The sequence below is a fragment of the Onychomys torridus genome, chromosome 2 (genome assembly GCF_903995425.1).
Source record: "Onychomys torridus chromosome 2, mOncTor1.1, whole genome shotgun sequence".
Classification (NCBI taxonomy): Eukaryota; Metazoa; Chordata; class Mammalia; order Rodentia; family Cricetidae; genus Onychomys; species Onychomys torridus.
In genome coordinates this window covers 62,459,754-62,481,706 of record NC_050444.1, presented here as the reverse complement: position 1 = coordinate 62,481,706, position 21,953 = coordinate 62,459,754, and the positions used below count along the sequence as shown (strand labels likewise).

General features: G+C 44.0%; 1 protein-coding gene across 1 annotated transcript; it reads right to left on the bottom strand.

The window, feature by feature from the left end:
• Positions 1 to 635: 635 nt before the first annotated feature.
• On the bottom strand, positions 636 to 21,890 carry Chmp5 (charged multivesicular body protein 5). The gene is made up of 8 exons (XM_036179511.1): positions 21,718 to 21,890; positions 20,842 to 20,946; positions 19,815 to 19,861; positions 17,775 to 17,868; positions 17,097 to 17,168; positions 5,593 to 5,701; positions 4,151 to 4,263; positions 636 to 1,368 (listed from the first exon to the last, which is right to left on the bottom strand). The coding sequence occupies exons 1-8, from the start codon at positions 21,784 to 21,786 to the stop codon at positions 1,318 to 1,320; spliced, it is 660 nt and encodes a 219-aa protein (XP_036035404.1). The 5' UTR covers positions 21,787 to 21,890; the 3' UTR covers positions 636 to 1,317.
• Positions 21,891 to 21,953: the final 63 nt, after the last annotated feature.

Genomic DNA, 21,953 nt, shown 5'->3' with positions numbered 1-21,953 from the left:
GATAACCTCTCCCAAGCATACACAGAGGGCTGTCTCTTATGTGAGTCTAAATCCCATCAGGCTGACAAGGTTAACCACCACAGAGAAATAAAAAAGACTCTGAAGCCAGGAGCTGGAGAGATGGCTCGGTGTTACGAGCACTGGTTGCTCTTGCAGAGGACCAGGGTTCAATTCCCAGCACCCACAAGGCAGTTCACACCTGTCTGTGACTCTGTGGGAACTGCATACAAATGGTGCACAGACATATATGCAGGCAAAACACCATAAACAGAAACTTTTTAGAAATGATAAAACAAAGACCCTGAGATCAGGTAGCAGTTGGACTTACTATATGTATTGGTAGTTTAGGTAGTTCACAAGAAAAGGATGAAGTTCTGGGTTTTCTTTTTCACTGTTAGTGCCTCATGGGAGAACAGCAGATTCAAGTTAACCGAGTACTTAGGACTAGCTCCTCACCCACTCTTCATGAGTTGTACTTGAGGCAGGTTCAACTGTACTAGTAAGAAACAGTAGCTACGAAACGATCCACCCAAAGCCCCAGACTACTCTCTCCCTTTTCCTCTCTATGTCAATGCTGCTGGTGAAGTTTGGTTTCTGTAGTGGAGGCTTTAGGCTGAAGTGACAGTACAATGATATCCTTTTGAAAAATATTTATTGAGTATAAATAAATGTCCTATACATTAAATATCAAGAAATATCCATTATTCATTACAAGTCAGGCTATAATACTGAGGGAACCATGGGATCAAAATAGCAACTCCTGATACAGTAGTGAGAGTTTATTCCAAACATTAGACAGCAACGACTCGTTCACATGACACAGCAAAACCTATCAAAAAAAGCCGTCAGCTAGCGACCTCTAACCCCACAACAGACAATGGTTTTGAAGCATACTATCAACAGTCTCAATCTCTTTAGTGATCTTCATCTTATCAATGTATCAAGTCACACTGGGACTGCACTTAAACTACCGAAGAACGTACAGTCTCATCTCCTTGGTTTTATTTTGAATTATTGTTAATGAATGAAAACAAGTCATACAAAGTCAAAGGGACTTTTCAGTTAGTCTTTCCTAAGAGAAAAAAAGAGAATCAAATTTTAGTAAAAGACAGCTTCCCCCAAGCAATGAATCTCTTAACGGAAAAAAAAATTAAAATCCAAGAGCAGTGTAATTAGCTTTTCCTTCAAAGAAAGGAAAGAAACTTAAGTCTGTTTGGCAAGTTGGGAAATATTTCCTAGTCCCAGAATATGAATTTTTTTCTTTTCTTTTTCTTTCTTTCTTTGTTTTTTTACATCAGGTGCTGGAATACTGCAAGTCTAAGAAGCTGGAATCTGCGGCAGTCCGAATTCATCCACCAGTACTCCATCCTGTGAGAAGAAACTGAGAGTCAGTGCTGTTCGTAGACTTGGTAAAAATGATGATTACATTTAGGAATCAGAAGTCATGGTCAAGTGTTTAATCAATCAGAACTAAAATCCCACTCAGAAGCGGACAATGAGCCTCTTCCTGAATCAGGCACAGATCTGAAAAGGGTTAAAAGGGGCGGTCCTCTGCAGGTAAAGGACCGAGAAGCAGAAACCCAGAAACAGGAGGTGTGGCTGCAAAGGCCAAGGGGAGATGCCAAGGGGTCCTTGCTTCCAAACACATTATTTTCACTCTCATGGGTAAACATCTTTCACAGACTGGCAAGTCCTTGAAGGGGAGTGTCTCAGGTGGCCAGTCACTTCCCATTACGTGTTGCCAGTGTCAGGAAAGGGTTTCCTCTTCACAGTATCTGTGTCCTCAGAACGGAAAGAGCTGGAGACACAGCTCGGTGGAGGAACACTTGCCTAGTATGTGTGAGGCCCCGTGTTAAAACAACACAGATGCTTCAGGGACGTGTTAGTTACTAGGAAACTGAAAAGGCGAGTTACACTGGTGTTCACAAACATAGCTCCAGCGTAATTACTAAAGAGCAGATAGTTATATAATTATTTAAAGCAACCTGCGCACCTGGGACTTTTAAGAAGCCAGAGAGGTACTCTGAGCTTAAGGAAGGAGGCGGGGTACAAGGAGAAGCACATTCACAGAGCCCTTATATGAAGGCCTACAAAACTATCTGCCCCCACCCGTTGCTCCTCACATTTTATAGCAAGGGGAAGTAATTAATGTTCAGAGCTGTGCTGGCTAGTCTGTCAACTTGACATAAGCTATAGTCACCCAAAAAGAGCCTCAATTGAGAAAATGCCTCCCTTCACAAGACCGGGCTGTAGGCCAGCACGTTGGGCATTTTCTTAACTAGTGATTGATGTGGGCGGTGCCAGCCCTGGGCTGCTGGTCCTGGGTGCCGTAAGACAGCAGGTTGAGCAAGCCATGGGGTGCAAACCAGTAAGCAGCCCTCTGTGTCAGCTCTTCCCTCCAGGTCCCCGCCCTGTTAAGAGTTCTTGCCCTGACTCCCTTCAGGGATGGGCCACGATATGGAAGTCTAGGCTCTCCTCTCCAGCTTGCTTTTGGTCATGGTGTTTCATCAGTGCATTAGTAACCCTAACCAAGACAAGGGAGAAGACATGAGTTCCTCATTGACTCCAAATTATATAGTGAGTAGAGGCAGATTTAGGACTGGACCCCACTCAAACAGTAGGTCAACTGTACTGTATGTTTACGGGGAAATCAGTAAAATCAGGGCTATAAATATCCATGGCAAATAACACATTACAGTAGCAACTAAGAGGGAGTAAAATTTTATAAGCAGTAAAGGACTCTGTTTATGATGACAATTATAGGCTAGAGTTTTAAGCCCTTTACATACAAGACCTAGATTGCGCTAAACAACAATCAGGTGAGGTATTTCACATATGCAAAGAATAGAAAAACTCAAGACAGCTAAGTGATCTGTCATAGTGTCAGAAATCCTAATTCTCTTCCTTTGTTAACTAGGTAGGGTCTTTCTAATATTAAGGTTTCCATCCCACTCCAAAACAGGGTCTTCCTGTATCTCAGGTTGGCTTCCAACTCACCCTGTGCAAAGGGTGGCCTTGAACTTCTAATCCTCCTCTTCTATCCCCAGTACTGGAGTGACAGGTGTGTGGCTGCACACCTGGTCTATGAGATCTGGACATCATATCCAGGGCTTTGTGCATGCTAAGTAAGTACTCTGTCAACTGAGCTACATTGCCAGCCTTACTTACTAAGTTTTATACTTAGTTTTATACTTCATAGTTTAAATAATCCAATAAATAATTAACTACTGCGTCTGGAATGGGACTCTCTCCTTTCAATATTTATTTATGTGTATGAGTCTTGCCTGGATGTATGTCTGTGCACAGTGTGCATGTCTTCTGTCTGTAAAGGTCAGAAGAGGGCACTGGACACCCTGGAACTGGAGTTACAGATGGTTGTGGACCAATATGTGGGTGCTGGGAATTGAATCCAGGTCCTCTGCAAAAGCAGCAAGTACTCAACTATTGAGCCAACTTGCCACCTCAGGAGTGGAACTCTATTTTATTTTATTTTATTTTTGTTTCTTCGAGACAAGGTTTCTTTGTGTAGCTTTGCGCCTTTCCTGGAACTTGCTTTGTACTAGCCTTAACTCACAGAGATCCACCTGCCTCTGCCTCCCGAGTGGTAGGATTAAAGGTGTGCGCCACCACCGCCCGGCGGGACTCTCTTTAATATGACCACTCAAAAAGTAAATAGAGAAGTGGTACTTGAGAGGCTAAGGCCAAAGGACTGCTCTAAATTAATTTAACAAAACAAAACCAGACCAGGAATATAACTCAGTATAATGTGCTTACCTAACATGTGTGAGGCCCTAAGATAAATTCCCAGCACCACACACACACACACACACACCCACACCCACACCCACACACACACACACCAAACAACTAATAGTTCCACTAAGCAAGGCTCATGCATGTATCAACAATGCTTTCCTAGGAAATGGTAAAACCTATAATTAGCACCTAGTGCTAGTTACAGGATGATTACATATATAAAATGCCATTGTATAAAGATAGTTGGCCTAGTGGCAGAAGCCTGACAGTTCAATGCCAGCCTGAACAACCTGATAAGACCCTGTCTCAAAAGAAGATACAGTTCCAGTGGAAGAGTGCTTGCCCAGCGGGTATAAGGTCCCCAGGACCTGGAAAACCAAAAAGTTCTTAATACCTTGTTTTTTGTGTCAGTGGGCACACCTTCTGGAATTGCAGGGGCAGATGCCGCCTCGTCTAGGTAGGAACTATCTTCATCAGCCAAAAGCTCATCGCCCAGCGCATCCAACTCTGAAATTCAACAGGCTACATTATAGGAAAATGTGAAGAGAAAACTGACCTCTCATGTCAAAAAGTTAGCCAAACGATTTGTAAAGAGAAAAATGTAATGCAAGGAGAAAGGGACTCATTTCTATTTCTTAATCTTTATTTTTTCTATTTTAATTGTCTATTTTATCTTTATTTTTTTTGACACAGGGTCTCACTATTAATCCTGGCTGGCCCAGAACTCAGAGATCCACCCAAACTAGGAAAGAGATTAATTTCTAGTCACATGAAAGATGACCATTATATAAGAAAATTTCAAGGAAACAAGTATATAACATTTATGAAAAGCAGAAGCAAAATAAAACAGTCAATCAGTTCCCCATAGGTTTACAGGGTCCCAGACTGATGACAAGGCTAGCCTTATGAGCTGGCTAATTCAAACTAGATATTTCTAACACAAATGTAAAAAAAAAACAAACCTCATTTACTGACGGATTGATTGACTGGTTTTTCGAGACAGGGTTTCTCTGTGTAGTTTTGGTGCCTGTCCTACAGGTCTCATGAGTGTTCCCTACCATTGTTAAGTTAGAGCCCCTGCTCTGCGCTTTTCAATGGCATCACATACGTCTTCCCAAGCATGTGTGTGCTTACAATTAAGAACCCAAGCAGGCAGTTTACACTTCTCCCACTGGTGGTGGAGGGGTTTTATAAATGCAGGAATCAGGCTGGGGAAACAGGTCAGTGGGTTAGGGAACCGCTGTCAAACCTGATGACCTGAGTTAGTCCCTGGGGCCCGCATGGTAGAAGAACTAACTCCTCTAGGTTGTCCTCTGCCCTCCACAAGCACGGCCAGGGCAGCTACATGTACTCCCAATAAATAAATCATGTAAGACAGTGAAAAAGAACGGATGCAGGACTCACTTGTTTTCTCAGAGCAGACTCTGTACAGAGGCTGACTAGGCACAGGAACCTTTGCCCAGCCTCTCCCGTGCCATTTCCCCACCCGAGTGGTGCTGTAGAACAGAAGGTGGACGATGCTGTCTCACAGGCTCTCTGCCCACACACTGTGCCGTAAACCAACTCCTAGGGCGTCCTGATGGGAACTATTTTTTTGTTTTTGTTTGTTTGAGACATGGTCTCTCTACATAGCTCTGACTGTCCTAGAACTCTCTATGTAGACGGCAGGCCTTGAACTCACAGAGATCTGCTTGTCTCTGCCTCTGGGGTGCTGGGGTTAAAGGCGTGCACCACCATGTCCAGCATCGTGACAGGAATTTTAACCAGCATTTGGGTAAAGGTCCCAGGCAGTCGCTCCTCACAGACTGAGGTTAATGCACAGTGCACAGCGCTTACCTGCTTCCAGGTCATCCTCGTCTAACTCCGGGGTGCCGTAGCTGCGACCCAGTGCTTCCTGGATTTCGTTCGCGTCTTCCATCATAGCTTCCAGCTGGTCTTGTAAATCCTAGGGAAACAGACATGACAGGGTTTTCTTTCGTGCTTTAGCCTGTTACATCAGTTGGGTTATTTCAAGGTGACCCAGAATTCAGAATACAACAAAGGTGGGATAGCAGGACTTCAGACTCAGCTTACTTCAAACTCACAGCTAAGACGGGAACAGCTGAATGAAAACTAGAGACAATGAGCCACTGTATGATTTTTTTTTTTTTCAAACCAAGGTTTATTATAATGTACAGCAGGCTCTAGTATAACATTTCATTCTAGCTATAGGTGGCAAAGGATGTTAGCAGGGAACCCAGACGTGTAAATAGGAATGGAAAAGGGTCACCATCATTTTAGGTACAAGGAACAGCCCACTCTGCCAGATTTCTGATCTCCCCTTGACCCTGGTGTCTACCTCCTGAGTTTCTTCTGCCCTTCTTCCTGTTTCCCCCGAAAGCCTTCCTCACCCATCTCCTTGGCCTGCTTCCTGGCTGTTTCAGGGGCTTTTCTTAGACCTTCTCAGCCTGACATGACACCTGTGCCCCCTTCTCCAAACTCCTCTTTCTGCTGATCTTCATCTTTTTTTGAAGTGTAAGGAAGCAAGTTTTATTGAGAAGTAAACAATGGATCTCTGCAGCAGGTAAGGGTCCCCAAATGGGTTTCCCGTGTCAAGGGATTCACTTAGAAATGAGAACTAAAATTGAATTTTAAAACCGTATTTACTTATTCATACACATGCGTGTTTGTGCGGACATGGCATGTACATGGGAGCTGTGCCATTAGCACACGCGTAGGAGTCAGGACACTCAGGGAGTTGCTCCGTCCTTCCACCATGCGGGTCCCGAAGACCGACCTCAGGTCCTCAGGTGGCAAGTGTGGTCCCACTGGGCCACCTCCAGGGCCCCACATGAGAAAGAACTTAGGGAATGCCGATTGGAGCACCCTCTCCCTAACTCTCGGCTCACCCACTTACACGACAGCAGCAACAAACCGGCTTCAGTCAGCCGAGCACAGATGCTCCAAAGGCCTCCTGAAGGTCTCATGGGGCCCAGTCTGACTTCACACATGGCTGCTCTGCTTCTCTGATCTTTCAGCTTTCACCCTGGTATCTGGCTCTGGATTTTTTTTTTTTTATTAATTAAAAGAGCTTCTAAGATTCAAACAACAACAGGGTTTCTCTGTGTAGCCCTGGCTGTCCTGGAACTCACTCTGTAGACCAGGCTGGCCTTGAACTCAGAGATCCACCTCTGAGATCTGCCTCTGCCTCTTGAATGTTGGGTTTAAAGGCATATGCCACCACTGCCTGGCCATAAAATAAAAAATTTAAGTCGGGCAGTGGTGGCGCACGGCTGTAATCCTAGCACTCAGGAGGCAGAGGCATGTGGATCTCTGTGAGTTCGAGACCAGCCTGGTCTACAAAGCGAGTTCCAGGACAGGCTCCAAAGCTACAGAGAAACCCTGTCTCGAAAAACCAAAAACAACAACAACAACAACAAAAAAAAAACAAACAAAAAAACCAAACCAAACCAAAACAAAATTAAAAATCGTAAAAAACAAAAGAAAACAAAAGAATCTAAGTGCCCCTCCCCCACAATACACACCACTGGAGATGGACATACCCAGAGTCTTGATCACGGTTGGCAAGTGCCCTACTACTGAGCTCTGTCCTCAACCTGATTTTCCTCACTTGGGATTACTGGGCTAGAGAGATGGCTCATGGTTAAGACCACATACTGTTCTTCCAAAGACCTGAGTTTGGTTCCCAGCACCCATGTGGAAGCAATAACTTTAACTCCAGGGGACCTGATTCTCCTGGCCTCTAAGGACAGCTACACTTACATGCACAAATCCCTCCTCAGACACACATGCATATATATAACTGAAGTCTGCAAGAAAAGAGGAGGGGAAAGCCGGAGAAAGGCTTCATCAGTTAAGAGCATTTGCTGCTCTTGCAGAGGACCTGGGTTCCATTCCCAGAACCCACATGGCAGCTCACAACCATCTGTACCTCCAGTTCCAGGGGATCTGATGCCTTTTCTGGCCTGCAAAGGTACCAGGCACACACACAGTGCAAATACAAACATAGACAAAACACTCATAATGCATTAAATAAAAGTAAGTAAATATTTCTTTTTAATGGGATAATTAAGAACCATATTTCATATGGTTACTGTAAGAATTATTGTAATAATGTATATAAAATACTTAGTACTTAAGGCCAGCCTGGGTAACTTAGTGAGACCCACCCCCAAAAAAACTAAATACATTTTAGAAAGTGAAAAAAGGGGCTGGAGAGATGGCTCAGAAGTTAGGAGAACTGGCTGCTCTTCCAGAGGACCCGGGTTCAATTCCCAGCACCCACCTGGCAGTCTTTGACTCCAGGATCTAACACTCTCACACAGACATACATAGACAAAACACCAATTTAAAAAAAAAAAAAAAAAAAAAAAGGTTCTTGCTATAAAAAAAGTGGGGGACAAAAAAAAAAAAAAGGTGAGGCATGCACAGGCCCTATGTTCAATCTGCAATACCACCACCACCAAAAAAGGAAAACAGAAGGGGGCCAAACCAGGCGGGTTAACATGCAGGGCTGTCTCTTCATAGGGAGAGATGGATAACATGTTTTCGGATCAGAAGGCTGGGAGCAGAGGTGGTTAATAGGCTGCTGACCTCTGCAATGTCACAGGCCAGGCCACAAGGCTCCCCCACACTCTTATCTTGACCTGTTTACCTCAGTCAATAGATAGAGCTATCCTCCCTGGACCCTGGGCTTGTTTGCCTTGAGGCTGCTTCCGGTTACTATAGAACCTATCTACACAAAATGCCACTTGTACTTCACAAGAGTTCTGATGTCTTAAGCTTTGTTGTGTACACAGGATTGAGTTAATTATCACCTGGAAACTCTTTTCCAAATTGTGTTGTGCTTAAATGCCTAAAATAAACTACCCAGGGGGGCTGGAGAGATGGCTCAGAGGTTAAGAGCACTGACTGCTCTTCTAGAGGTCCTGAGTTCAATTCCCAGCAACCACATGGTGGCTCACAACCATCTGTAATGAGATCTGGTGCCCTCTTCTGGCCTGCAGTCATACATAATAATACACACAGTCTATACATAATAAATAAATAAATAAATCTTAAAAAAAAATAAATAAATAAATAAACTACCCAGTGTCAGACTCTCAAAGTTTGAACCAGCACGAGCTGAGTTGTGTTGAACAGTACTTCCTTTTGCCTCTGCTAGCCGTGGTCTTTTCAGAGGATCCCCCCACACACACACCAATGTGTGTGTGTGTGTGTGTGTGTGTGTGTGTGTGTGTGTGTGTGTGTCCCGACGATTTCCAGAGCAAAAGTCATGTGTAAATTCCTCTCTGGCAGCCTGTTTGTTTTTCCATATGAAAGTGGAGAGAACACAAAGTAAAATGCTTTTCTGTCTTCCTGAGTGCCAGACGCCACAGTGGCCATGAGCCATCCTGTTACAGAGAAGCACTGGTAACGGGAACTGAGAAGGAGAAAAAGTCTCAGAAGGCGGCTTCAAATCACGTTTATGGTGCTATATATCAAGAAGTCTGCTTAGCTGGGCAAGGGGTTCCCAATACTTTGAGGCTGAGACAGGAGATTGTCATGAGTTCTAGACCAGTTACACCTACACAGTAAGAACCTGTCTTTAAAAAAAAAAAAAGCATGCAGGGTGGTGGGGTGGTGGTGGTGGTGGTGCTTCTTTTACTTATTTGTGAACAGGGTCTTGCTTTGTGGCCTAGGCTGGCCTTGAACTTAGGATTCTTCTGCCCCTGACTTCCTAGTCCTAAGATTACAGGCCTGCAACCACTACACAGCCTATGAACAGGGTTTCTATTTACAGTCTAGGATAGACACAGAGAGAAAAAAGAAAGTCACCACACCAAATATCAGACTAATCCCCCTTTAAATTCAATACTGCATAAACAAAAGCAACATAAACAGAAGCACTCATCTAAAGCAGAGACGCCTAATGTTTGGGGAAATAAAAAGATCAAAGACTTGAAAAGGGAGTTGGGGTGGGTGGGAGAGACAAGAGATGGCTCAGTAGTTACAAGTGTGTACTTGCTGAGGACCTGAGTCCAGTTTCCAGAAGCCACAACAGGCAACTCACAACCATCTATCTATACCTCCAGCTCCCAGGATCTGCTGCCCCCATCTGGTCTCCATGGGCACTGCACTCAATGTGCACAAAAATAGACACACACATACATATATACTTAAAAATAAAAATACAACTTTTTGTTTGTTTTTTTGAGGCAGTCTCTTTATATAGCCCTGGCTGTCCTAGAACTCCCTGTGTAGACCAGGTTGGCCTCAAACTCATAGAGATCCTCCTGCTTCTGCCTCCCAAGTACTAGGACTAAAGATGTGTACCTCCATGACTGAGCTGAAGTCTTTTTTTTTAAAGGATACAAACAGCTATACATACAAACCAAAAATGTAAAAGTTAGAGTTATAAAACAATTAAAATGCTTTAAAACTATATTAAAAAATAAACTTAAAAAGATTTCAAAATTTGGGCTGGAGAGATGGCTCAGTGGTTAAGAGCACTGACTGCTCTTCCAGAGGTCCTGAGTTCGATTCCCAGCAACCACATGGTGGCTAACAACCACTTGTAATGAGATCTGGTGCCCTCTTCTGGCCTGCAGGGACACATGCAGGCAGAATACTGTGTACATAATAAATAAATAAATCTTTAAAAAAAAAAGATTTCAAAATTTATAGCTTATATTTCAAAGTTTATAGGTTAGCCAAAAGATACACACATGTTAAAGGGGCCTGTCATGCTGCAGTCCATTAGGGGCAGGGATGGATAATGGGAAGAAGATGGGGAGACATTCAAAAAGCCAGTGTAGATGTAACCGGCTTGTTAAATAAGAAACACAGAACCGATTGCAGAGTTAAAAACCACGAGGTCAGAGCAAGAGCAGAAAACCTAGTGCTGTGGATATCGCTTTGTGTAAATAAAGTTCTGATTGGCCAGTGGCCAGGCAGGAAGTATAGGCGGGACAAGAGAGAAGAGAATTCTGGGAAGTAGAAGACTGGAGGGAGACACTGCCAGCTGCTGCCATGAGAAGCAACATGTAAAGACACTGGTAAACCACAAGCCACGTGGCAAAGTATAGATTAACAGAAATGGGTTAATTTAAGATAGAAGTAGATAACAAGAAGCCTGCCTCAGCCATATAGTTTCTAAACAATGTAAGTTTCTGTGTGTTTACTTGGTTGGGTCTGAGAGACTGTGGGACTGGCGGGTAAGAGAGATTTGCCCTGACTGGGGCAGGCAGGAAAACTCTAACTACAAGCCAGAATGAAATTGAATATGTCAGTGGTACACAGATGTAATGCTAGCACTCTGGAGGCTGAGGCAGGAGGACAGCCACAAGTACAAGGCTAGCGTAGGTGATATACTAAGTTCTAGAAGAGCCTGGACTATAGAATGACATCCAGTCTCAAAAGCAAAGCAAAGCCTGAACTGGAAAGATGGCCTCTAGTGGTCAAGAGCATGTGCTGCTCTTCCAAGGCACTGAGTTTAGTTAGCATCCATATCGGAGCAGCTCACAGTAACTGTAACTTTAACTCCAAGAGATCCAGCACCCTCTGAGAAATTGCATGCACACACATAAACCCATCATACACATAATACACATATACGTAATTACAGACAAAATTATAAAAAACAAAACAAAACACCCCCCCTCCCATCAGGTGGTGATGGTGGTGCATGCCTGTAATCTCAGTACTCAGGAGGCAGAGGCAGCTGGATCTCTGAGTTTGAAGCCAGCCTGGTCTACATAGTGAGTTCCAGGACAGCCAGAGCTACATACTGAGAAACTCTATGTCAGGAAAATAAATAAATAAACAAAATAAAACCCAAAACAACAACAAGAAGCCAAAAGAAAAGAAGCCGGCATGAACACGCCTTCTCTTATGTTCATATTAAATGGCTCTCACTGAAACCACAAGGGAGATGGCAAGGTAGCACAAGTCCATAATCCCAGCATTTGGGAGGCTGAGGCAGAAGGCCAGCACACATAGTAAGAAGTAGGCTGGCCTCGCAACACATCTCCACCCTCCCACGCAGGTCCCCAAGAGTTTTCTCAACTTTTCCTCAACAGCTGTCCTCAGGTTTGGAATGGTTTTGGCTCTTGTTCACATAGCTGCACTGTAGTGGGTAGCCATTCCAGCCTTGGCCTGGAAGTTCCAACCCCCATTGACGCTTCGGTAATGGTCACGCCCACAAGGCAGGGCTGAGGGAGGACGCTGAAGACCCAGGATCCAAAGGAGAGGCTTCTCTTGGTTCGAGGACCCTGGACGCTGGAGGTAGACTGAGCAGAGTTCTCCAGAGAACACTGCCGGACTGCGCCATACCTTTCCCAGACCCTGCAACCTAACTACCCCTTCATTTATAAGTTACCCCACAAAATAAACCTCCCTTTTAACTATGTGGAGTGGCCTTAATAATTTCACCAATATCTGGTGCCCAACGTGATAGTCTCATGCTCTACTGAGAAATGAAATGGATAGGTGTAAGATATTATGGTAGACTATCGAATACATTAGTAAACAAATTTAGTAAAATAGCAGCCTTAGATAATTTACACTGTAATTTTCACTGCTATGAATTCTTATATGTTGATACAAATATAAACTTTTTATATTCCTGCCTAAGATAATTTGTATATTGATACAAATACAGAACTATGTTTGTTATAATGTACACATATTTTTACTCTTATTTGAAACATTTGTATATTGATACAAATGTAAATTTATATCTGTCATACTGTATGTATGTTCTACTTCTGTTTAAGATATTCTGTATACTGATATATATATAGGATTATTATCATATTGCATATTGAACTATATATTCCTACCTCTGTTAAAGATATTTTGTGTATTGTCACAATTTTAAAGTCATTTGCTTACAGACTGTTTGCCTTATTTATATGAAGTCTTAGTCCTTAGGTTGTTTAGGTAGATAAGACTTATAGATTTATTGTCACCTATGCTTGTCATCTCTATAATTATGTTAGTTAGGTTATCCAGATTTACAGATACATAGTTCAGATGGATAGGTAATCTTCAAACACTTGATGGACCTAGAGAATATGGCATTTAAATAACTTAGAATCCTGTTGACGTGAGACACAATTGCTCCTGGCAGCATCAATTTAATCCCAAGAAAATGTTGGGCTTCTAAGACAATTCCATGTGGAAGTTTGTCTTCTTGGCACAAAATGGCCTACTGGGCAAAGAACTGCCCTTGCCTCAACTGCTGACAGTACAAATGCTGTCCTTTCTGGACAAGTGGAACACAAGGAAAGTGACCACTGTACTTTGCCAAGACAGGGTAAGATGGTCTTTCAGAATTCCTGCTTCTGAAAATGGTCTGTCAGATACTCTAGGCCTGTAGCCAATTTGAATGCACCAACGATGCTGAGAAACATTAGGTGACTGTCCAGGCTGCCAGCTGTCTCTGTCTACTCTTGCAAGACTTCCGAAAGTTGCTTGCGTCCTTCTCCCATTTCTCAGGTATTATTATATTCCTTCTCAGGTCTTTGATGAGGTTGAAGACTAGCAGTTATAGTTACAACTTAGTATATATACATATATAATATCTTAGAATATATTAAGTATTAGACTCAGGTTCTTTAGAATAAGACACCTTTTGAAATGATCTTTGTAACATGGCACCTACCCATGCTCTAGACTTCCCTGGATTTTAGTATGTATTTCTTGCTTGATACAGCATTGATTGTAGTTCCATCTTATCTAGGTCATTATCCCTCATTACTCCTGGACAATATTTGATAACCATCTCTTTGTAAATAGTCTTGTATTAGGTTAGAACCTTCTTGTTTAGACAAAAGGGGAAGATGTAGTGGGTAGTCATTCCAGCCTTGGCCTGGAAGTTCCAACCCCCACTGAGGCTTCGGTAATGGTCATGCCTACAAGGTGGGGCTGAGAGAGGACGCTGAAGACCTGAGTTCCAGTTGCTGGGGCTCTCTTGGTTCCAGGACCCTGGACGCTGGAGGTAGACAAGCAGAGTTCTCCAGAGAACACCGCCAGACTGCGACACACCTTTCCCAGACCCTGCAATCTACCGACCCCTTCATTTGTAAGTTATGCCACTAAATAAACCTCCCTTTTAACTATGTGGAGTGGCCTTAATAATTTCACCAATACTGCACTGTGTCTCAACATGAGTCACCTTTAAGGAATCCATACAGCGGCTGCAGGCCCCTCCCATATTGCAGTTTGGGCATCCCCAGAGGGAAGCACAAGGTGAGGATTCCTAAGAAGGGGGTGTAGTTCACTGCTAATGATCCAAGACAGGCGTCGGGAGTGGAAAGAGAAGGGGGGACAGAAGACGGAGGACGTATTACCTGGCTATTTATGACTGGGGGTAAAGGGAGATTCATGCCACTGGTGCACCTTGGAAGATGACCTGATGGGGACCACCAGTTCCAGGTCATCCTATCTATTACCAAGCTTGGCAGTCTCCAGCTGAAGGCTGTTCTAGGGGTTATGTCTGCTTCCCCTGGCTATGGCACGGACAGAGTCTCTCTTGAGGCTGTAGGAAGTTGGACCAGAATGTCTGACAGGCGGGGGAGAAGCCTGGACAGCTCTGCCACACCCAGTGGCCCTGTCTTCCAGAGTGAATAAGATCCCTAAGGAGACTTCTGTCCTGGCAGCTCACCTCCCGTTAGCACAGGTGACCTGAGTGGAGGAGTCTCACTGTGTCCTCTCACCTGATTCTGTCTTTTCCATGCTGGCCCGATACCACAGACAGGCCTGGACTCTCAGTATCCCCTCTGAAGTGTGGATGGCTCAGGTTTAGGGCTGGGGACATGACCAGGGTGACTGGTTCACAGATCAGCACGTGATCCAAGCTTGAATCTCAGAACACAGCTGCTGTTGCTGCTGCTGCTAGGGAGGCACAGCTCCCTTTCTGATGGGCTTGTGGGTTTTGAGCTAACTGCTGGTTGCCCTCACATCATTCTGGGAGGTGTCTTTGTGTGGGAACCCTGCAAGAGCCATTGCAGGGAAAGACCAGCAGAGACATGACCCTGTGATGATGTCTCGGAGTCCTGGATGCTCTTTAGGAGGTGGGCTCTGACACCCCAGGACAGCACCTTGCCCATTTAGCTTAAGCTAGTTTGAACCGAATCTTTGTTGCAACCAACAGATCCAGGACTAGTCCGCTAAGGACCCTGGCAGACATAGCCACTGGGAGTGAGTGGGGGACAGACACCCTTGCCCCACATTTTTTGGAGAATCATCAAACTGGGTCTCCTAGTAGCTCAGACAGGATATTTTTCCCATATTAGGGTGGAGCAGAAGTGTCCCTGTGCAAGCTGAACAGTGGCTCACCCACAGCTGAGGAGGCCCCTGCCTCTCTACTTTATACTCTCCTTTCTCCCCTCCCTCCCCAGCCTCTGTCCTGCCCACCAGTGACCCCTCCCTCCCCAGCCTCTGTCCTGCCCACCATTGACCCCTCCCTCCCCAGTCTCTGTCCTGCCCACCAGTGACCCCTCCCTCCCCAGTCCTACTCCCGGAATCCCACACCTCTCCTCCACACTGGTCCAGCTCAAATGGCCACTTCGTGAAGGCCACCAGGGACAAGATCCTGAACAGAGCATCTCATCCCTTCCTCTGGGCTCCTACACTATCTACATTTACAGCCTCCTACTGAGTGTGTCATGTGGGACCACATGCTCCCTCATCTTTCTCTACTTTGGATTGTCTTCCAAACATGTATCCAGGACTGTTTTGTACATTGGGGCTCCAACATGATTTAAAAAAAAAAAAAAAAAAAAAAAAATCTGTCTTTATGTCAGGGATGATGACGCATGCCTTTAATCCCAGCACTCAGTGGAACAGAGACAGGCAGATCCCTGAGTTCAAGGCCAGCCTGGTCTAGAGAATAAGTCCCAGGACAGCTGGGGATACATAGAGAAACCCTACCCCCCCCCATCAAACAAACAAAAAGCCAAAAAAAAAAAAAAAAAAAAAAAAAAACAAAATAAAAATTAAAAAGTTGTCTTCGCCAGGCGGTGGTGGCGCACGCCTTTAATCCCAGCACTTGGGAGGCAGAGGCAGGCGGATCTTTGTGAGTTCGAGGCCAGCCTGGTCTACCGAGCGAGATCCAGGAAAGGCACAAAGCTACACAGAGAAAGCCTGTCTTGAACAACCAAAAAAAATAAATTAAAAAAAAAAAAAAGTTGTCTTCGTGAAGCTTATGTTCTGATATAAAGACCAATAATATCCATAAGTCACCTGGGGGGGGGGGGAAGTAGGCTAGCCTGGGCTACAAAAGAAGATCAACAACACTACAAAGAGCCCTAACCATTGTAAATAAAATTGCTTTTCAAATTCTGTGACTAGTAAGCTGTAAAAGGTATTATACAAATGAGCACATACAGACTGTTGTTCTCAGTGAATGTCCTGAAAGCTGTAACAATGCCTGATGCCATGTAAACAGAGATGTGTGAATGGCTGGTGTAATGGCCAATGGGAAGAAGCAAGGCAGGGACCAACGCTCTTCATTTCTACTCAAGCTTCCGATGACCAGACAATGTCTTTGTGAAGCCAGAAAAAAAAGCCTGGGTCATAGCGACCGCTCACTCAACAAACACTGCTTGACTAGAACATATGTTATAGCCGTTACCCATGAAATACTCCCTGGGCCCCAAATATGGCCAGGTATCGTTCAAGCCAGTGGGGACAAAGACTGAATGAACAAAATCAAATCCCTTCCTTCTAATCAGAGGGTGAGCTGTGCTGTAGATGTAGGAAGGAGCCTTTTTCCTTCGGCAGACCATGACTCACTCCCGCTACCTCTGCCCGCCATGTGGGATGCTCGCCTGACAGCTGATTGAGCAGCCAGGCTCACAGGCCTGACCTTCCTGACCAAATCCTAGATCTTAAAAGAAATGCTAACTTCAAGAAGCTAGTAATTTATTACCAAAATGTACAGAAAATTACTAGAAATACTAGAAAGGGGACTGACTGCACCAGAAACTGTGTAAACCAATTACATACACGTCCTCACTTAACAGCCGCATTGTGTGCTCCAATCTGAGCACTCAGAAGGCTAAGCAAGAGGCCCCAGGTTCAAAGCCAGCTTGGGCTTCGTCGCAAGATCTTTTTTTTTTTTTTTTTTTGATAATACTTGGAGACAGCTTGCTTACTTCACCTGAATAACTATGTGTGGTACTGGGATCTTTGCATTAGCAATGAGGAAACTGAGACCTCTGGCATTGTTCCCTTTCCCGAAGTCACTACACTAGTAAAAAGCAGGCCCAGAATTTCATCCCTTCTCTGTGCCTTTTTCATCACACACGTTTATTCTCAAGCTTGCAGTAAAAACCAGCAGATGGACAGCTCACCTCAATCTGGTCGACTTTCACTTGCTTGTAAGCCCTCTTCATTTCCTTTACTCCCACTTTCATGGCATCAACCTGAAAGGGCAGAAGAAAGCACAACAGAGTTATTTTATTCTGAAGTACTGAGGATTTGAACCCAGGTCCTCACATATGCTAGGTAACCATTCTGTCACGGTGTGACATTCCCAGCCCTGAAAATACACTGTCTTGAGAAGTCATGTTTGTGCTGGGGAGATGCTCAGGGGTGACGAGCATTTGTTGCTCTTGTGGAGGACCTGGGTTTGAGTCCAGCATCCACATGCTCACAACCATCTGTAACTCCAGATCCAGGGGATCTGATGCTCTCTTCTGACTTCCTCTGGCACTAGGCACACAAGGTACTCAGATAAACATGCAAGCAAAACATCCAAACACAAAGTCATGCTTGCTAAACTATCTTTTAAAAACCATGGGAATGCGTATGAGATTTTAAAACTAGAACTGAGAGGTGGTGGTGGCGGCGGCGGCGGCGGCGGCGGCGGCGGCGCACGCCTTTAATCCCAGCACTTGGGAGGCAGAAGAAGGGGGGTCTCTGAGTTTGAGGCCAGCCTGGTCTACCGAGTGAGTTCCAGGGCAGAAACCCTGTCTTGAAAAACCAACCAAACAAAAAAATTAAAAGGGGAAAAGGTGCTTTGGGCATACCGTGGTCTTGGTGTCCTTCAGAGACTGAATGGTGTAATTAGCCTGCTCCATGTTAAAGGACTGCTGGGCAAGGTTGTCTCGCTGCTGTTCATACCTTTTTGGAGCCAAGTGAGAATTAGAAATGTGAGACAGATAGAAACCCTTAGAAGAAAGTAGTCTTAACACCAAATCAGAGAATTTTTTTCAAACCAACCAACCCAAACCAAAATCATTTAAAAACTACCCACTCTTAGAAAATCCCTCCCAATCTTTTCCCCTTGCATGTATCTGAGTTTTAACTATTGCCATTTAACAACACAGTATTTGCTTCTTCTTTTATTTCTTGAAAAAGGGTCTTATGGTCCAGGCCAGGCTCAAACTTGTAGTGATCCTCCTGCTTCAGCTCCCCCAAGCTGGTAATCCAGGTGTGTGTCACTGCTCCTGGCCTGCTCTATATCTTATTACGTCTTATTTATGTTTCTCTAAGTATTTCCCAAGATGAACTCTCAGAAGTGGAACTCTTGGGGCAAAGGATACGACTGTTTTTTAAGGTTCTTCAAACAAATAGCTCAATGTTTTTCGGCTAGACTCAAAGAACACTTGAATAGCCCTGAATTCATAATTAGGCTATTATTTAAGTCAGATGTCTGCTACTAGAAATACTAACACACACAATGCTGATACTCTTTAAAGTTTCCTATCTAATTATAATGTTATGCCATCAAATTATAATACTTATGTCACCATGATCTTCACACAACATTTGGAAACCATCTAACTAGCAGAAGAAAAACAGGTAATTCATGATCCAGACAAATGGCAGAGGATTCCATTAAGTCAGGCATGGCGCACATGGTTATAATCTCAGTACTTGGGAGGCTGAGTCAGGGGACTGACTTGGCACATAGCAAGACCCTGTCTCTAAAAACAGAAACAGGGGGGAAAAAAGTATAGTTTTAAGTAGTAAAGAATAGCTTAGATAGCAGATACATTATAATTTCAGTTTCCTAAGAATTTAGATACATTTTCTTTACTTCTGCTTGCTTCATATATTTTCCAAGTTTCTGTAATAAATCTATACTCCTCTTTTAAAAAATTACTTATATTTTTTTTGAAGCAGAGACTCATATAGTCCAGGATGGTCTAGAATTTACGAGCCAACAGTAGCTTTGAACCCCTGCTATTCTTTCCTCCACACACCAAGTTCTAGGTTCACAGGTGTGCGCCACCTTGCCCAGTTGATATATTTACTTAATTTGAGATAAGGTCATACGTAGGCAAGGCTAGCCTTGATTCCTCTATGTAGCCAAGGCTCATAGGTTCCTGGTCTTTCTTCCCCTACCTCCTAAGTGCTAGGATCACAGGCCTAGGCCATCAAAGCCAAATTGTATTTCTTCTATGAGAAAAACATAATACTTTAAAATCAATTGCCACTAAGAAGGTTAATAGTTGCAACACATCTTGGCCATTGTAGGCATTATTAGTTTTTTTTCCCAATGTGATTTAATATAAAAAAAAAAATGAAAGTGAGCATCTGCTATGTTACAAAGTCATTTTAAAATCGGAGCAAAGCTGTCAGCAATTTTGGGGATTTTCTACAAGCTGGTGATGCCTAGCTTCTACAATTCCATGGGTGATCTCACAGGCTGAGCAGTTAGTTCACAGGGGTGAGCACCAGATATTAACTGGCTTTTGCACGAACACTGGGACATAGTAATTGAAAACAAATTGTGAACCTTTACATATATTCTGGTGAGAGAGAACAAATACTTAGCACCCCTAACTTTACCAAAAACAAAACAAAACAAAACAAAAAACCAAAAAACTATACAAACTTAACAACAGGAAAATTAAGCCATATAGACCTGGCCAGCCACAATAATAGTCGCTAGTACCCCACAGCTACCTAAACTTAAGTTAGTAACATTAACTAATGGAAGTTCATGGAAATCTGCAATGAAACTGAGAATACTCAGAAAATGATCTGGAAGCTGGAAAGACTGAAGACCTTTCTGCTTTGGGCTTAAACTGTTCTTGGAAAGGAGATGGCGCACGACTTACATCCGCTTCTGCTTTAAAACCCTCAGGGCTTTCTGTTTGACCATGTTCTGAGGAGAAAAACCAGACTTAATAAAAAAGGGGAAACACACATGGCAAAAGAAGTCTCCCATATGCTCCAACTCCTACACCGACTTGCTTTCTTCTTCAAAATGGTAGACAAAGAGGTACCTTGGGTCTAGTCTTCCCCTCCAGGCACAGATAACTAACTTAGTCTAGCTGGTAAGCCTTAGAACCCTTTGCGCCCCACATCTCAGTATCCTGATGCATCTCATTTCCACCGCCAGCCCCAACAGTGCCCACTGAGTATGTCCAGTTGCCTTTGATTTAAACACAACATGTCCGACCTCTATCACATCCTCATGTTGGGAACAATTACAACAACCCCACCAACCTCTCCCTTTTAGAAGCTGAGTGCCTCTACACGAACCTTTGTTTCCTCTCTGTTCACTCTTTATGCAGATTTATCAAACACTACTATATTCTAGATATAGTGCCACATAGGTGACTTGTTATTTAATCCCCACACTACAATGCATGTGTTATTTTCATTTAACATGAGAAAACTGAGGCCTGAGTGATGCACTGGTTCACACTGTTAATAATAAATTACGGAGTTGGAAGAAAAACAAGATAGCTATATATCCATAGACTACTAAGTGGTGATATTATTCGAACACTTGTCTTCCATGCTAATTCTGTACTTTTTCCCAGCCTGCCATTGTATTCTATCTATCCCAGACTGACTAGGCTGACAACTTGCAGATTCTGAGCACAACCAAAGCCTCCTCTCCAGAGTGAGACCTTTTCAGCATGCCCCTTCCCATTATATGCTTCAGGACATGTGATCAGCATCTTCTTTGTATCATATTAAAACCCAGTCTCCCCCTTGTATCTGGCTCTACTCTGTCTTCCCTGAAGCATACATCTTCACTCGTATTTTATCCTTACCAGATTGTGTGGATTTTTTCTGGACCCTCCCACCATTTCCCTACACAGTACTTCCTACAACAGTTGGCATCAACCTTACCTTGGCAGGACCCTCTCTCATCTTCTTGATTTGATCCTTATATTTCACTAGCTCAGCATCCAACCGGGAAATCTTTTTGTCAATGGATTCTGCCCTGCTATCCACCTTGGAGGAAAATGTCAAATGTAGTGCTAATTATTGTAGTGTTTACATGGGAAGGGGCAGGAGGAGAGCAAGGAATACAGATGAAGAAATGAAAACAAAAGGAAGGCTATAACAGAGTGGAAAACATGCTTTACTTAAAGGTGGGGAAAACCAGTCAGAATCATTGGAAGACTTCCATAAACTCTCTCCCATCTCCCAGATTCTGATATAGCAGCTCTCCATCGAGAAAAACAACTTGAGAATCACTGGGTTGGATGAAATTTCCCAAGTCTGTCTGGGGACTCAACATGAAAATGTACAGAATGAATCAATGGACACAGGCTAAGATGAGATAGACCTAATGCCATTTCCGAACTCAGGTTTAATTTGGAGGGGCCAAGGTTCAGAATTTTGTGTTACGCAGATCCAGGACTAAGGGTACAGATATGTTAACCTTGACGTAGGCGTGGGGAGAGCAATGAAAAAGGATTGGGAAAAGACCAGGTTAGACCAAGACAGGGCAGGTTGGAACGTGAGGACCAAAGGAGAAAGAAGGGAGGGGGCGTAGGGGGCATCAAAAAGGGTTGTAAGTGCAGCAAGGGTGAGGTAGTGATGAAGTTAGAGTGTCTCTGGTTTGTGGAATCAGGAATGGCCTGGAAAACAGGGATGAAAGGGGTGGGGATGGCTAAGACTGAGGTTTAATGGGCCCGAACCAGGAATGGGGTGGAGTAGGAATTCGGGATGGGTCGGTCGGAGTTGAGTCTAGCTAGGTATACAAAGTCAAATGCCCACCGTCCCAATGCAGTCAGTCAGGTTAGGCGGCGGAGCCTTGGGTTTCGCTTTTCCAAAGAATCGGTTCATCTTGGCCGGCCGCGAAGAGACCCAAACACTGGAAGAAAAACCAGAAACGGAAGCGTAGTCGCTCCGGTTTCAGTTTCCGGCCCCCCCATGCGCAAGCGCAGAATGTTCGCTGGCGTTTCCCGATCCTTTTTCCGGGTTTTCAGCTCCTCCTCCTGGAGAAGGAGCGC